Source organism: Petromyzon marinus, chromosome 38, assembly GCF_048934315.1.
Source record: "Petromyzon marinus isolate PM22_M1 ecotype Great Lakes invasive population chromosome 38, UKy_Petmar_22M1.pri1.0, whole genome shotgun sequence".
Taxonomy (NCBI): Eukaryota; Metazoa; Chordata; class Hyperoartia; order Petromyzontiformes; family Petromyzontidae; genus Petromyzon; species Petromyzon marinus.
In genome coordinates, this window is record NC_133704.1 from 13,565,529 (window position 1) to 13,581,409 (window position 15,881).

The following is a 15,881-nucleotide window of genomic DNA, read 5'->3' on the forward strand; positions in this document are numbered from 1 at the left end:
CACGTGCGAGTCTCCTGTGCTTTGTATCACATGCGAGTCCTGTGTTGGGTTACGTGTCACGTGCGAGTCGTGTGTCACGTGGGCACCGTGTGTCCTCTGCCCCCGTGCAGCGCTCTGCACGGTGCTGCAGCTCTCCGAGCGACTGCTGCTCGACCACCCGCAGACGGTGACGGCCGAGAAGGCTCGGTGAGAACCCAGCGCCAACATCGCCATCATCGTCATAACCACCACTAGCGCCGCCATCACCGCCCTCGCACATCATCAGCAGCAATATATAACCACCACCACGGAAGGCGCCACCATCACCAACATCATATCCATCACTGGCTACCATCACTGCCATCATACACATCATAACCACTGCCACTACCATAATACCGCACCTCCGATTCGCGCGGTTGGCTACGTACGGTGTGAAAGAAGTTCAACATACATATATACCACCTACATCATAACCACCACCACCATTGGCACCATCACCACCATCGCCAGCACCATGTACGTCATAAGTATCGAAACCAGCAACACCACCACCACGTGGGGAAGGGGACGAGGCAGGGTGCTCTGGGGTGATGGTGTCACAGTGGCTCATTGTCTTCCTCCTGGTCTTTTGTGTCCGTGTGTCTTTGTTTCCCTATCTGTGTGTCTGTCTGTGTGCCATCTCTCTCTGTATGTCTCCATATCATTGTCTGTGATTCCTGTCTTTGAGATACATGTAGATGTTTCCATATCTAAATGTATCTGACCCAGGTACATATGTTCTGAGCCAACCCTAATGCATAAACATCAGGGCTGGGGAGACAAAGGCGGCCGGGCAAAGTGCTGGAAACACCACCCACTCATAGGTGCGCCTTGTCGGCTTAGTAGGTGATCGCTAATGGCACTTTGTCCAACAGCCTAAGTAGGCCATACAGGGGATCTTTGTATTCTGTGTGTTGTGTGTGCGTCAGGCCATATACGGCGAGCAGTGGCGCAATGGTTAGCACGCCGCGCTACGAACCCGGCAGCCCAAGTTCAATTCCCGCTCATGGCCAACATCGATGACGAATATCTGAACCGGTTCCGGACTTCCCAGAGGTCGACGCGACCTCAAACGAGTACCTAGTGCGGTGCGTCAACATCAGAACTGGGGAAACAAAGGCGGCCGGGCGTGGTGCTGCACACCCACCACTCCCCCACGTGTGCTGTACTGGCCTTCATAGGATGCTGCTTGCTAACAGCACTTGCCCCCACAGTCTGTTAAGGCTACACGGCGGGGGGGGGGACCTGTGTCTGTGTGCATCAGGCCGTACGTGCGCGCTGTGCTCATGGGCCTCCTGCACCGCGCCTGGGCCGTGCGGCGTCGCGCGCTGCAGACGACGAGGAAGCTGCTGTCATCGGCGGGCGGCATGGGCCTGGCGCACGGCCTTCTGGGAGAGCTAGAGCTCGTCCTCGCTGGGCACAGGGTGAGATGGTGCGGGTGGCGGTGATGGCGGCGGCCGTGACGTTGTGGTGGTGGTGGTGATGGTGGATTCATTGGCAGTGATGGTGGCTGTGATGGTGGTGGCGGTTCAGACAATGTGAGCGATGGTGTCGATGGCCATGCTGGTGGTAATCGGTGGTTGGTGTCAGTCGTGCTGGTGATAACAATGACCCGGTGTGTAAACTACCACCTTGCCCCGGCCAATCCTGAGTGAGAACGGTCGTTTATTTCCCTCGCCGCCTTCGAGACAGCGCCGCCTTCGTTAACTGCCATGGTGGCTAGAAGATGTTAACATTTACTCGCCTGGTATGCAGGAGGTCGTGGGTTCGATCCCGACCCTGAGGCCTTTATAATAGCAGTCCGCATTTAGAATCAACTTGTGTTTAGAGTATTTTTCCACACAATCAGCCACTTTTTTGAGCTATGATTTGGGGCCAGGTCCCTTCTGAAAAAGAGCTCTACAGCTCAGTGGGCTTTACCTGGCAAAATAAAATAGTTTAGTAGTTAGTTAGTTTAACCCCCCACCGCCGCCCACCCCACTCCCCAAGGTGGTGGCGCCCGAGCTGCTGGTGAACGAGTCGGGGGAGCCCACGGATTTGGGCCGCTCGTACGCCGCGCCGCGCCTCCTCGCCGGCGCCCTGTGGGCCATCACGGCCACGGCGCCGCCACCGCACGGCGGAGCAGGAGCAGCGGAGACGGAGGCGCTGGCCGGGGACGCGCTCCTGCCGGCGCACCACCCGTCCGTGGGTGAGCCCCTCGGGGCGGTTTAGGGTGGGGGGATTGGGGGGGGGGTGCTCTTGACCCACGACCCCTGGGTCAAGAGTGAGTGATAGGGCACGACCTTACGACCCTTGCGCTGGGAGTGTGTTCACTTGGGAGTCGGGAGCAGCCAGGTGATGGTTAGTCAACCACGCTATGAGTGCGAAGGTTGATTACCGGCCATGGCTAACAGTGGTGGTTGAACCGATCCTTGACTTTCCCTTGGTTGATCTGGCCTTCCCATTGCTGATGTATAAAGATCACCACTAGGAAGACAAAGGCGGCCAGGCGTGGTTTTGGCCACCCACCCCCTCGTGTGCCGTTCCGGCCTTCATAGGTGCTGCTCGCTAACAGCACTTGCCCCGACAGTCCGGTGAGGCTACACGGGGGCTCTTTGTCTTTGTTGAACGTGTGTGTGTGTGTATGGCGCCGGCAGTGTCGGTGAGGCCCGGCCTGTGGCTGGCACTGCTCGCGCGCTGGGGTCTGAACGCACCGCAGCTGGTGGCCAAACTCGGCCCCAAGCTCCTGCCGGGCCTACTGGCCACGCCTGACGCCAGCCCGGTGAGACGGAACATACCGCTCACTCGCCACTACTTGCCTGCACTCACCACCGCCCGCTACGCTCACCACCGCTCGCCTCCACTCACTTGCACTCACCATCACTCAATTATTCACCACCACTCACCACCACCTTCCTCCACTTATCACTCACCTTTACTCACCAACACACATTGTTACTCGCTTACACTCAACAACACTCACCTAGAGCTCATTGTCAACCAATCACCACTCATCTGCACTCATCACCACTCACTGCTGCTGCTGCTTCATCTGTTGATTGTGCTGTTTTTGTTGCTTATCATGTTGTGCGCTGCCAGGCGGTGCTGCAGGCGGTGGTGACGCTGGTGGGGGTCGCCCCCCGTCCCATGCTGCCTCCCGTGGTGGGGCACGTGCGGGCGGCGCTCTCCGAGCCGGCGCTGCTGCAGGTGACGCGCGACGACGCGGCCGTGATGAGGACCCCGCCCGGAACACTGTGGGACCGCTCAGTCATCGACAGGTGAGCCTCGCCAGGAGCGTGCGGGGAGCTTGCCAGATCCTCGAGAGATCTGGACGCGCGGTCCCCATCATCGGTGAGCTCTTACGACAGGCGAGGAGGCTGTGTTGGCCGGGTCGTGTCGCCCGCATGCCCAGACACCGCTTGCTGCCCGAGCAGCTTCTGTTTGACCGAATAGAGGGGGCTAAATGAGCACGGCGTGGGCTGGAGGAGAGACGGACTGATGTGGTACAGGATGATGTGGAGCTGAGCGGACTTGCCGATCACCGGGCACCAGCGATGTCAAGGTTGGCCTCTGTGGAGGTGGCTCATGAAGGATGCAACTGAACAATGGCAGGCTCGGTGCAATTTAAGGCTAATGTGCAGTTGGAGCCAGTCACCCTCCCAACAACAGCGGAGGAGCGGAGGAGCGCGGTGCAGCTAAAACTCCGCAGGCTGTCACAGTGAGGAGCACAGGTAGTGCATCTGTCGATCATCCGAGTCAACTCCTGGCAAATGGGTCTGTTCTTTGACCTACCCGCAGTGACCCCTCAACACTTGGCGTGGCCTCAAAGTGCACCTAGCCTGGTGCAAACGCTGTGGTGACGTCTCCGTCATTTAGTGGCCAATGGCGGCTGTTGTTATATTGTATCTGTGTGCGCACACGCGTGTGGGAGCGGTGGCGCAGCAATTATCTACAAACCGGGCGGCTCGTGCTCAAATGAGTACCTCGTACGTGGTGTGTAAACATCAGCACTGGGGGAGACAAAGCCGGTTTAGGTGGGGTTTTGGCCACCCAACCCTCGTTAGATTTTGCCGTGCCGGCCTTCGTAGACGCCGCTCGCGAACGTCAACGTGTGCCGTGTGCGTCATGTTTCGTCTCCATGCAGCAGCAAGAAGGAGGCATCGGGGAAGCGCACGGGGAACATGAAGAGGGAGAACAAGGCCTACTCGTACCAGGAGCAGATCCTGGAGCTCGAGATCAAGGAGGTAACGTTGTCGTCATGGTTGTCACGGCCACCTCCAGCTGCCGCGCTCAGGCTTGTGGACAGCAGCGGCGGTGGCTGTGGCGGCGTGCGGTACTGGAGAAATCCGATGAGCTATGAAGCTCTTTTTCACAGATGTCCAGGAGAAGGTGGTACAGCAGAAATGTGGACTGTTCACCTGTTCCGTTCGTATGGGATAGAATGTTTCCTCCTCGCACGCGTGGGTTTTCCCGTGATGCTCTGGTTTCCTCGCACTTGTATAAGCACTCATTAATTGGCCGATACAACTTTCATATATAGAGGACCGCAGAACTTGGGCGCTGGCTCACCGCATGGCTGCCTTCATTGCTTGTCCGTGGTTTATCCTCGCACCTCACGGGTCATTCTGTAAACTAAACTATAAAATATTTTTTATTTGACCAGGTAAGGCCCGCTACGTCGGCTCTTTTTCGGAAGCGACCTGGCTATCACAAATGATAGCTCAACGAAGTGGCTTATCACGTGGGTATTTATAGCAGCAGCCAAACACTCTAAACATGTGATGTTGATAATGTGGAGAGAAAAATCAGAGGACCCGGAGAAAAGTCCACGCGACTTTTCTCTTATACAGCAGGCGTCTTGATCGGGATTGAACCCACCATAATCCTGTGTACCAGGTGCGGGAGTTAACATCTCGCCACCGTGTTGCCCATTCTGTTGCTCTACAAGAGCGAGTGAATGCTGTGCGGCACAGTACAAGTTGAAATTATTTTTTATTATTATGATGCATATTTTATACCCCGGGGGAAAGCCTCACTCCCTGTCAGAGAAGGTGCTGGCAGGTTTTGGCAACGATTGCTTTGTGCAACCCCAGTTGAGTCATTTTGTCTAGAGATGGAGGAGGGAGGGGGCGGCAGGGGAGGCCCGTCCCCCTGCACAGGTGGCCCCTCCATGACCCCCTCCTCCACTCCCCCCGCCACCGTGCCGTGTGCAGGAGCTGAAGAAGAAGAAGAAAGGCGGGGGAGGAGGAGGAGGCAAGGACGCCGCTCCGCAGCTCACGGCTAAGCAGCAGGAGATGGTGGAGGAGCAGCTCAAGAAGGAGGCAGAGACGCGTGCACGCCTGCAGCAGGTCGGGCTCCGGGGCGGCAGGGGACAGCGGGGGGGTGGGGGGGGTGCTGTGGGCCGTGCTCGATCGCCTGATGTATTTTTTAAGCAATCAGCGGGTTAATGATCTCCCCATTGCCGGGCCTGAGTTGTCTCCGCGTCGGCCCCCCACTGTGATTGTGCATGAGTTATCGCAATTGGGGAATCCATTCAACGATGGGTCCCTCATTCCATTTCGAGCCGCCTGTGTGACGGCTCGCACGGAGACGCATGCGCGTGTACCTGCGTGTCCGTGTAAGTGCACGTGTACCTGCGTGTCCGTGTAAGTGCAAACCGGGCGTGGTGCTGGCCACTCACCCCCCTTGTACGCCGTGCCGGCCTTCATAGATGCTATTCACTAACGGCACTTTCCCCAACGGTTTGTTAAGGCTAAACGGGGGATCTTTGTCTTTGTGTGACTCTGCACAGATGGACAAGCGTCTGGCGGCAGCGCTGGCGCTGCTCGGGGCGATGGTGCGGGCGCGGTCTCCGAGCCTCGCGTGCCACGCGGCACCGCTCGTCGCCGTGCTCACTCCGCTGCTGGCCTCCCCGCTCGCGGCGCCGCGAGCCCTCGACGCGCTGCTCTCCCTGCCGCAGCTGCTCATGCCGCCCGAGCACGCCCAGCTTGGTGCGAGCTTGTACCTGCGTGTGCATGTGTGTGTTTGTTTGTGTGTGAGTGCTTGTGTGTGCGTGCACGTATGCGTGCACTCGTGTGTGTATGCATGCACGCACGTGTGTGTTTATTCGTGTGTGCATGCGTGTATGTGTGTGTGTGTGCTCGCCAACAGCACTTGCCCCAAAAGTCTCTTAAGTCTAAACGGCGGGGCTCTTTGTCTTTGTGTGCAGGCGAGGTGCTGGGCTATGTGACGATGCGGCTGCTCACCCCCGAGTGCGAGGTTCCGGCCGCCTGGTGCCAGGAGCCGCTGAGCGACGCCGCTGAGAGGGTCGTGGCGGCGCTCTACGCACTGACCGTGTCCGGTGGGAGCGCTCGGCCGCCCACCTGCTCACCCACTAACATACTCAATCGCTCATCCGCTCAACCATTCACTTACGCATCCACTCAACCGCTCATCCGCTTGCTCGCTCATTCGCTCACCCACCCACTCGCTTGCTCACAACTAACTCTCCTATGCAGCCACTCATTCACCTGCTCCCATATTCAACCACTTGTCCACTCACTCACTCCCTTGCTCGTCATGTCCTATCATTGTCTAATCATCGGGCGTTGTCGTGCCCTCTCTTGGGGTCTCGTTGTGGTGTGTCGTGTACTCACTCTTCATCGTGTCTGACATCATGTCCCATCATTGCATCTCTTTGCATCTCATGTGTTTTTTATTCTTTTTGCGACTCATCGCCGCATCCCATCGTGGTGTCTCATCGTCTCGTCCCTTCCTGTTGTCTCATCATCATCGTGTTGTCTCGTCTCATCGTCGCATTCCACCAACACGTCATCTAGTCTCACCGTCGTGTCCCATCTCACCGTGGCGTCACACCGTCCTGTCTCACTGTCGCATCCTGTTATCGTGCCATCCTGTCTCAGGCCCCGGGCCGCTCCCGGCGCCGGCCTTCGCGCTGGCGTTCCCGCTGCTGCGCACGCTGCTGCTGCCGGCGCCGGCGTGCGACGTGTCGGAGGAGACGCGCGTCGCCACGCTGCTCGTGATGGCCGCACACGCGCAGCTGCGCTCACGCCAGCAGCAGCGGCAGCAGGACGAGGAGGAGGAGAAGGAAGAGGAGGAGGAGGAGGAGATAGACGAGGTGACGGCAAGTGCTGGCAGGGCATTGTAAGACGAACAGCGGCGATGGAAGAGGTGGCTGAGAGGTCAAGAGGGTTGAGCCGGCACTGCTGGCGGGGCGCCACTGGCGAGATGTTAACTACCTCGCCTGGTATGCAGGAGGTCCTGGGTGATCACGACCCTGATGCCTGCTGTATAATTGGAGTCTGCATGTTCTCCTCGTAGTCGTGTAGATGTTTATCTGTTTCCTCCAGTTTTTCCCTTTCATCGTTTAGAATCGGCATCACGCGTCTCCTGGTTTTTTCCTCCACATTTAGAATCAACGTCACGTGTTTAGAGTGTTTGGATGCTAAAAAATTCCACGTGATAAGCCACTTCGTTGAGCTATCATTTGTGGCCAGGTTGCTTCTGAAAAATAGCTACATAGCTCAGTGTGCTTGACTTGGATAAAAAAAAAATGTTTTAGTTTAAATTTTCCACGAGTTCTAATCCGGGTTTTGGCCACTCCTGATTGAACCGGGTTTTCAAGTGTGGCAAGTTCTCGGTCTCAGCCCAATCATTGACGAATGCAATATATATTAATATTAATAATTCACCTCTATCCAGCTCACAGAGGTGTTGGTCTGACACTTCATGAACACGGTTTGCATGGTCAGTGTTGGAAGAGAGGCCTCTTGGAGGGACTGTGCTCTTCCAGGGCCATTTTGCTGGCACAGAAATATCTTCGATAGACAGCGACGTGATTACGCGATTCGGAATATCACGATCGATCAAGCGATTTTTCTTGATTTTACGAGCCAATACCACCCTCAATGAAGTGGGCATCGGTGCACATGGCAACAGAACAGTAACGAGACAGGGGGCACGGAGCAACAGGAGTGAAAAATAAATAATAAAATAAAGACATCCATCAGGACCTCAGCGGCTAACACAGACTGAGCAAAATAAATTGCAACCGCGTGCAAAATAAAGAGCAGCCGTTTCACAATGGGGGGGGGAACCCTAATGAACCCCGAAACGCCTCCACCGCAACGCTGCGTTGTGACGCTCTGCGCTGTTTCAGAACGGACCGGAGCTGCTTCCCAGGAAGGACATGATGCTGCTGCTGACCTCGCTGGTCGCCACGGCGTCGCCACGGCTACAGGTGACGAACAGTCGCCCGGGGTTACGGCAACGCTGCCGCTGGGAAAACTCGGCACGGGGAAGGTGGCGGAGCCCGTGGGGAGATCTGCGGTACCATCGCGCTACGATGGTCGAACGGCCCCACCAGTACGCTCGCGATCCTGCGCTCGTAATCGTCTGGGCGCCGGCGCTCCGATTTGGTCGCTCCGTCTCTTAACGGTGGAACGTGTTCCCTCTCGGGAGCGATCGATTCCTCCGTGCCGCCGCTCCTCGTTGATCGTTGATCTGCGTGTTGCCGCCGCAGGTGACGGCCGCGTCGGCGCTGACGGCGCTGTGCACCAGTGCGAGCGGGAACCCTGGCTGCGCTTGCGCCGAGCAGGCCGAGGTGGAGGTGCTGCTCGCGGCGCTGCTGTCGCCGTGCACGGCGCTGCGCGACGCCGCGCTGCGGGTGAGCCGGGCGCGGAGACTCGGAGACGCGCAGACGCGGAGATGCGGAGATGCGGAGACACAGACCCAGAGACGTAGAGATGCAGACACGCAGGGACGCAGAAACGCAGAGACATGCAAACATGCATAGCCACAGACACGCAGAGACATAAAGACAACGCAGAAATCCTGCGTGTCCCTGCTGTAAGTGCCATATGTATGTATGTTGAACTTCTTTCGCACCGTACGTGGCCAACCGTGCTAATCGGAGGTGCCGGATGTGCTGGCGGCAGGGTCTGCTGGAGCTGGAGCTGGTGCTGCCGACGCCCGACGGGGGCGAGGGCGAGGCGGGCGTGCACGTGCTGCGCCGCATCTGGCTCGCGCGCTTCGACCCCGAGGAGGAGAACCGCAAGCTCGCCCACGGGTGGGTGCCGTCCGGCGGGGCCCGCGTGGGGGCCTGGGGTGCAGGGCGCCTGGGACCCCTGGGGTCCCGGGTGTGGGACCTGGGGCCCACGGGGCGAGAGTGAAACGAGCGATCTGTCGACCGCCAAGCGATGAGACGGGCGGCGAATAATAACGCGTCAATTACACTCCATGAAACAGGGGATGTCAGTGCCTCTGTCTGTTTCACTGTACCTCCCATCTGTGTTCGTCTCTTTCTCCCTCTCTCTCCCTGCCCCCCTCTCCCTGCCTCTCTTCCTACCCCTCTCCCTGCCCCTCTCTCCGCCGTATCTCTGCGCCTGCCGTGCAGGCTGTGGGAGGCGCTGGGCCTGGAGCTGCAACCGGCGCTCTGCTCGCTGTTGCTGCGCGACGTCCTGTCGCACGTGGAGGCGGTGCGTGTCGCCGCCGCCGCCGCCCTGGCCGCCGCCCTCGAGCCGTACCCCGAGCTGGCGCCGGACGTGCTCAGCCAACTCCGCACGCTCTACCAGGAGAAGCTCTACGTGAGCAGCGGCGCCGTGACCTCTACCCGCTCACCCCCTCCCTCGCTGCCTCCCTCGCGCCCTCGCTCCGGTCCCAGGCTCCGTCCCTCGCTCCATCCCTCCCTCCAGATGAAAGAGGTGGGGGCTTTAAGTGCCCCGTAGAGGTCGGTGTGGGCTGAACGCTGCTGATGCTGGTAACGTGCAGCAGCAGCAGCAGTGGGGGTCATGATGATGGTCGTGTTCCGGACGGTGGCTGCTGTGGGGAAACGGTGCCCGGCAGTCACCACGGTCGTGGTCCTTGGTGTAGAGTTCCACCGTGAGCTGTAGTGCAGGGTGACAGGAGCTGTGGTGCAGAGAGACAGGAGCTGTGGTGCAGAGAGACAGGAGCTGTGGTGCAGGGGGACAGGAGCTGTGGTGCAGGGGGACAGGAGCTGTGGTGCAGGGGGACAGGAGCTGTGGTGCAGGGGGACAGGAGCTGTGTGGTGCAGGGTGACAGGAGCTGTGGTGCAGGGGGACAGGAGCTGTGGTGCAGGGTGACAGGAGCTGTGGTGCAGGGTGACAGGAGCTGTGGTGCAGGGTGACAGGAGCTGTGGTGCAGAGTGACAGGAGCTGTGGTGCAGGGAGAGAGGAGCTGTGGTGCAGGGTGACAGGAGCTGTGGTGCAGGGTGACAGGAGCTGTGGTGCAGGGTGACAGGAGCTGTGGTGCAGAGTGACAGGAGCTGTGGTGCAGGGAGAGAGGAGCTGTGGTGCAGGGTGACAGGAGCTGTGGTGCAGGGTGACAGGAGCTGTGGTGCAGGGTGACAGGAGCTGTGGTGCAGGGTGACAGGAGCTGTGGTGCAGGGTGACAGGAGCTGTGGTGCAGGGGGACAGGAGCCGTGGTGCAGGGAGAGAGGAGCGATTCAGGGGACGGCCGAGAGTAGAGGCGGCGGTGGTGGCGCAGGCAACAGGAGATGTTGGAGTTGACGCTGCTGGTGGTGGTGATGGGAAGCCAGTGGAGAAGGAAGGTGAGGGAGCTGAGGGACTCGAGCCGGCGGGCTTCAGGTACAGCGCGAACGCAGCGGTAGTACGAAGCGGACAGGCGGCGCAAGCGGAATGTGACACCGTCACCGACTCGTTCTCCCCCGTCCCCGGCAGCGAGCGCCGCCCGTGCTGGACGGGCTGGGCCGCGTGGTGACCGAGTCCCCGCCCGACGAGTGGGAGGCGCGCTGCGGCGTGGCGCTGGCGCTGGCGGCCGTGGCCGGCTCGCTGGGCGGCGAGCGCGTCACGCCGCTCTTCCGCTTCTTCGTGCCCGAGGCGCTGGGCGACCGGCACGCCGAGGTGCGGCGCCGCATGCTGGACGCGGCGCTCGCCGCGCTCAACCACCATGGCAAGGTGCGGGCGTGTGTGTGCTTGTCCGTACGTGCGTGTGTGTGTGTGTGCTTGTCTGTGCGTGTGTGTGTGCTTGTCCGTGCGTGCGTGTGTGTGTGTGCTTGTCCGTGCGTGCGTGTGTGTGCTTGTGCGTGTGTCCGTGCGTGCGTGTGTGTGCTCGGGAGTGTTTGTCAGAGGTGCTTGCTCACAGCGCTTGCCCCAACAGCCTGCTGAGGCTATACGGGTGATCGTTATCTTTGTTTGCTTGAGTGATGAGAGGGTGAGCACATGGAAGATAGGGTGGGTTTTGGGTTAGTGGGTGGGTGGGTCAGTGGGTAGGTCAGTGAGTGGGTAGGTGGATGGGTGAGTGAGTGGGTGGGAAGGCTACATGGGGGATCTGTGCATGCGCGAGCAGGAGTGCGTGAACGAGCTACTGCCGCTGCTGGAGGATTCACTGCGCGACTCTCCGGACGACGCGAGCTATGACGCCGTGCGGCAGGGCGTCGTCATCCTCATGGGGTCGCTCGCCAAGCATCTGGACCGCAGCGACCCCAAGGTCAAGCCCATCGTGGCCAAGCTGATCGCAGCGCTCTCCACGCCTTCGCAGCAGGTGACCTGCACCCACACTCACACACAGGTGCCTGGACATACACAAATGTCGCCAACTCTTCCACTGATCCACCCACTCACACACCCACTCAAACAACCACTCGCACACCGACACACACACCTACACAACTACCCACACGCACACCCACGTACTCGCACAACAATAAACAAAGATAGAGATCCCCATATAGCCTTACATTGACTTTTGGGCAAGTGGGCACCACTCACACACCCACGCCATCAACCACGCCCCGTGCCCCCCTCGCCCCCCCTCGCACCGCTCGGCCCCCTTCGATGACTCTGTGTGCCGTACCCCCCTCTCGCCCTCCCCTCTCTCGCCCCCCCCACAGGTGCAGGAGTCGGTGGCGAACTGCCTGGCGCCGCTGGTGCCGGCGATGCGCGAGGACGCGCCGGCGATGGCGCGCCACCTCATGGCGCTGCTGCTGGAGGCGGAGAGCTACGGGGAGCGGCGGGGCGCGGCCCACGGCCTGGCGGGCCTCGTGCGCGGCCTTGGCATCCTGGCGCTCAAGCAGCTGGACGTCATGTCCACCCTCACCGACGCCATCCAGGACAAGAAGCACTACCGCCGCCGCGAGGGTGAGAAGGCGGCGCCCGTGGGCAGCTGGGTGTGTGGTGGTGCGGTGTGGTGAGTGGGCGGTGGATGGGTGGGTGCTGCGGTGTGGCGAGTGGGTAGGTGGCAGAGTGGGTGAGTGATGTGGTGAGTCAGTAGTGTGGATGGGTTTGTAAGTGAGAACGTGGGTGAGTTGGTGGGGTGTGGGTGAGTGGTTGATGAACCGATGTGAGAGTGAACAGGTATGTGGGTTTGGGCCAGTGTTGAGGTGCGTGTACCCTGCCCTTCACCCTGCCCTTCACCTTACCCTCTCCCATGCCCTACCCCACGTGGCACAGGCGCGCTCTTCGGCTTTGAGATGCTGTGCAGCATGCTGGGCCGGCTGTTTGAGCCATACGTGGTGCACGCCCTGCCGCACCTGCTGCTGTGCCTGGGCGACGGGAACCAGTACGTGCGAGAGGTGAGTGCACTCGCTGCTCGTCCACAGCACTCACCCGCAGCGGCTTACTAGCAGCTACGCATGGGGGGGTCTTGTGTGTGTGTGACTCTGTGTATGTGTGACACTTTACGTGGCCCCAACTTGCACATAGCCTGGCACAAGCGTCGTGGTGACGTCACCGCCACTTAGTGGCGAATGGCGGTTGTTGTTGTTGTGTGCCTGTGTGTGTGCACGTCCGTGTGGGGAGCAGTAGTGTAGGGGTTAGTGCTCTGCGCTATGAACCCGGCGACCCGAGTCCGATTCCCGCTCACGGCCAACACTGGTGACGATTATCTCCCCTAGGTAAACTCAGCCTCGAATGAATACCTGGGTGTGGTGTGTAAACATCGCCACTGGGGAGCCACCCACCCACCCACCTCGTGTGCCGTTAAGGCTGAACGGGGCGTGGGATCTTTGTAGTACCGTTTGTCTGTGTGGGACGCCGCTAACACAACCACGCCTCTCCCCCCGCGTGCTCCCCCCCTCCCACGTGCCCCCTCCTCCTGCGCGCCACCCCAGGCGGCCGAAGAGACGGCGAAGGCCGTGATGCGGAACCTGAGCACGCACGGCGTGAAGCTCGTGTTGCCCTCGCTGCTCGCCGCTCTGGAGGAGGACTCGTGGAGAACCAAGACGGGTGGGCTCACTGCTCGCCGCTCACTCGCTCGCCACTCACTCGTCACCACACCTCATCGCTCACTCACCACCACACCGCATCGTCACGCCTCACTGCTCACCGCTCGCACTTGCCACTCACTCGCGCTCACTCTTCACCACACCTAATCGCTCACTCACCACCACACCTCATTGTCACGCCCCACCGTTCGCGATCTAACCCAAAAACCTCTCTTATGGATGATATTGGTCGCGAAAGCCTACGTGTTAAAACCCAGCGTTCGCTCGCCCCACGCTCACCACCAGCACCACCACCCTGTGCGTGCGTGTGTGTACAAGCACTTGCATGGAGAGTGGTGGCGCAATGGTTAGCTACGAACCCGGCGTTCAATTCCCACTCTCGACCAATAACAGTTGCGAATATCTAATCCTGTGCCTCCCCTAGGTGGACTCAGCCTTAAATGAGTACGTGGTGTGGTATGTAAACATCGCCACTGGGGAGACAAAGGCAGCCATGCATGATGCTGGCCATACTACCCCCTCGTGTGCCGTTCCGATTAGCATGGTTGGCTATGTACAGTGCGAAAGAAGTACATGCGTTCCCGGCCTTTATAGGTGTTACTCGTGAACAGCACTTGCCCCAACACTTTGTTGAAGGCTATATGGGGAATCTTTATCTTTGTCATTGTTTGCACCTGCTTACTTATACACATGCACGCGCATGTCCTCGTGCTCACTTGCAAGCGTGTACCAGCGCGTGCGTGTGCATGTATGTCTGTACGTGTGCACGTGCATTCGTGTACCTGCTCGCGTGTGCGAGTATGTCTGTATGTATGTATGTGTGCGCAGGGATGTCCTCTGGCTCCAACATTGTTTAACATCTATTTCGACCACGTAGTTCGTGAAGCCTTGAATAGCTGCACCGGATGAATTTCCATCTGGTACAGATACAATGGGAGGCTGATCGATGCCCGGGTGCACCCGTGTGTGCATGTATGTATGTATGCACGTGTGTCTGTGCGTGCGCCCGTAGGCTCGGTGGAACTGCTGGGCTCGATGGCGTACTGCGCACCCAAGCAGCTGTCGGCGTGCTTGCCCAGCATCGTGCCCAAGCTCACGCAGGTGCTCACCGACTCGCACGTCAAGGTGCAGCAGGCCGGCCAGCAGGCGCTGAAGCTCATCAGCAGCGTCATCCGCAACCCCGAGATCCAGGGTGAGGGGACGCGGGGGACGCGGGGACGGGGGGACGGAGACACGATGGGTCGTGCTTCTGTGAGAGATGCCTGCTGGACGACGTGTCCATCCGTGGGGTGGTGGTCCCCTGGCCAGATCAGTCGCCCTCGCTCAGGGGGTATTCGTTCTGATCGTTACAATAAAAACAACAAGAACGCACTCTATAACGTGCACAAAATGAGTGGCCGTGCCACTCCCTGATTTCCGGTTGCCACCCCCCGTACCTTCCCTGTGTGCCCCCTGACTCCCCTCCTCACCTCCCCCCCCCCCCACAAACCTGCCCTCCCCCCCACCCCCGCGTCGCACGACAAACGGCGTTGCCGCTGCGCCAGCCATCACGCCGGTGATCTTGGAGGCGCTGACGGACCCGTCGCGCCAGGTGCACCGCTGCCTGCACACGCTGCTACAGACGCAATTCGTGCACTTCATCGACGCGCCGTCGCTCGCCCTCATCATGCCCATCGTGCAGCGCGCCTTCCTCGACCGCTCCACCGACACACGCAAGATGGCGGCGCAGATCATCGGCAACATGTACTCGCTCACCGACCAGAAGGTGTGTCGCCCGGCGTGGCGCAGCCACGGGGAGAGCGAGAGCTGGCGGGAGGGAGGGAGTGGGAGGGAAAGGGAAGGGGGAGGGAGGCAAAGGGAGAGGGAGAGAGAGAGGGATAGCCGCACGCGTATACACCGCCAGATCGGGCGCCAAGCCGGCGCCTCACTTAGGCGATCAGTGGCATGCAACCAACTTCCTGCTGCTCCCTTCACGCGACCCAATCACCCCCGCCCCAGTGTCCAGTGGGAAGGGGCGTGGCCTAAAGAGGAAGGACCGGGGCCTAGCAATTAAACTTATTTGTTGCGTTAATAGTAACATAAAACGAAATAACGTGCAGCAGATGGTAGCAGAATAGCTTCAGTGCCACAGACGGCGCGACAGGATGACCTGTCACATTGTACCCTAACAATTGAGAGATAATCATGGTGGGCGGAGAGTTTCAGGCACCTCTACCCCTGCCGGCGACTCGCTTATGGACGTTAACACGGAACCCTCGCTTGGTGTTGTACCTGACTTTTCCCCCATCCCGCACGCGTGTGCAGGACCTGGCACCGTACCTGCCCAGCGTCATCCCGGGCCTCAAGACGTCGCTGCTTGATCCCGTCCCAGAGGTGAGGCCGCACGACTCCCAGTGCCTAGGGACATCACGGTTACTAGGAGATGTTAACTCCCTCGCCTGGTATACAGTAGTCCGTGGGTTCGATCCCGACCCTGACACCTGCTGTATATTTGGAGTTTGCATGTTCTTTTAGTGGTCGCGTGCATTATCTCCTGGTTTTTTCCTCCACATTTAGAATCAACGTCACGTGTTTAGAGTGTTTGGTTGTTATAAATTTCCACGTGATAAGCCACTTCGTTGAGCTATCATTTGTGGCCAGGTCGCTTCTGAAAAAGAGCTGCATAGCTCAGTGGTAAATT

The 15,881-nt window shown here is 59.5% G+C and overlaps 1 protein-coding gene across 1 annotated transcript in view; it reads left to right on the top strand.

Moving 5' to 3' along the window:
- GCN1 (GCN1 activator of EIF2AK4) overlaps nucleotides 1-15,881 on the top strand; it is a 51,616-nt gene that overhangs the window by 18,237 nt on the left and 17,498 nt on the right. The window contains exons 17-38 of the mRNA XM_032980111.2: nucleotides 111-186; nucleotides 1,286-1,445; nucleotides 2,011-2,209; nucleotides 2,658-2,782; nucleotides 3,100-3,278; nucleotides 4,145-4,244; nucleotides 5,214-5,348; nucleotides 5,792-5,990; nucleotides 6,209-6,340; nucleotides 6,903-7,117; nucleotides 8,159-8,239; nucleotides 8,522-8,665; nucleotides 8,937-9,067; nucleotides 9,395-9,584; nucleotides 10,698-10,934; nucleotides 11,326-11,520; nucleotides 11,870-12,116; nucleotides 12,429-12,550; nucleotides 13,088-13,202; nucleotides 14,214-14,393; nucleotides 14,746-14,966; nucleotides 15,506-15,574. Of these exons, the coding sequence (XP_032836002.2) occupies nucleotides 111-186; nucleotides 1,286-1,445; nucleotides 2,011-2,209; nucleotides 2,658-2,782; nucleotides 3,100-3,278; nucleotides 4,145-4,244; nucleotides 5,214-5,348; nucleotides 5,792-5,990; nucleotides 6,209-6,340; nucleotides 6,903-7,117; nucleotides 8,159-8,239; nucleotides 8,522-8,665; nucleotides 8,937-9,067; nucleotides 9,395-9,584; nucleotides 10,698-10,934; nucleotides 11,326-11,520; nucleotides 11,870-12,116; nucleotides 12,429-12,550; nucleotides 13,088-13,202; nucleotides 14,214-14,393; nucleotides 14,746-14,966; nucleotides 15,506-15,574 (3,452 nt within the window). The remainder of the gene's footprint in view (nucleotides 1-110; nucleotides 187-1,285; nucleotides 1,446-2,010; nucleotides 2,210-2,657; nucleotides 2,783-3,099; nucleotides 3,279-4,144; nucleotides 4,245-5,213; nucleotides 5,349-5,791; nucleotides 5,991-6,208; nucleotides 6,341-6,902; nucleotides 7,118-8,158; nucleotides 8,240-8,521; nucleotides 8,666-8,936; nucleotides 9,068-9,394; nucleotides 9,585-10,697; nucleotides 10,935-11,325; nucleotides 11,521-11,869; nucleotides 12,117-12,428; nucleotides 12,551-13,087; nucleotides 13,203-14,213; nucleotides 14,394-14,745; nucleotides 14,967-15,505; nucleotides 15,575-15,881) is intronic.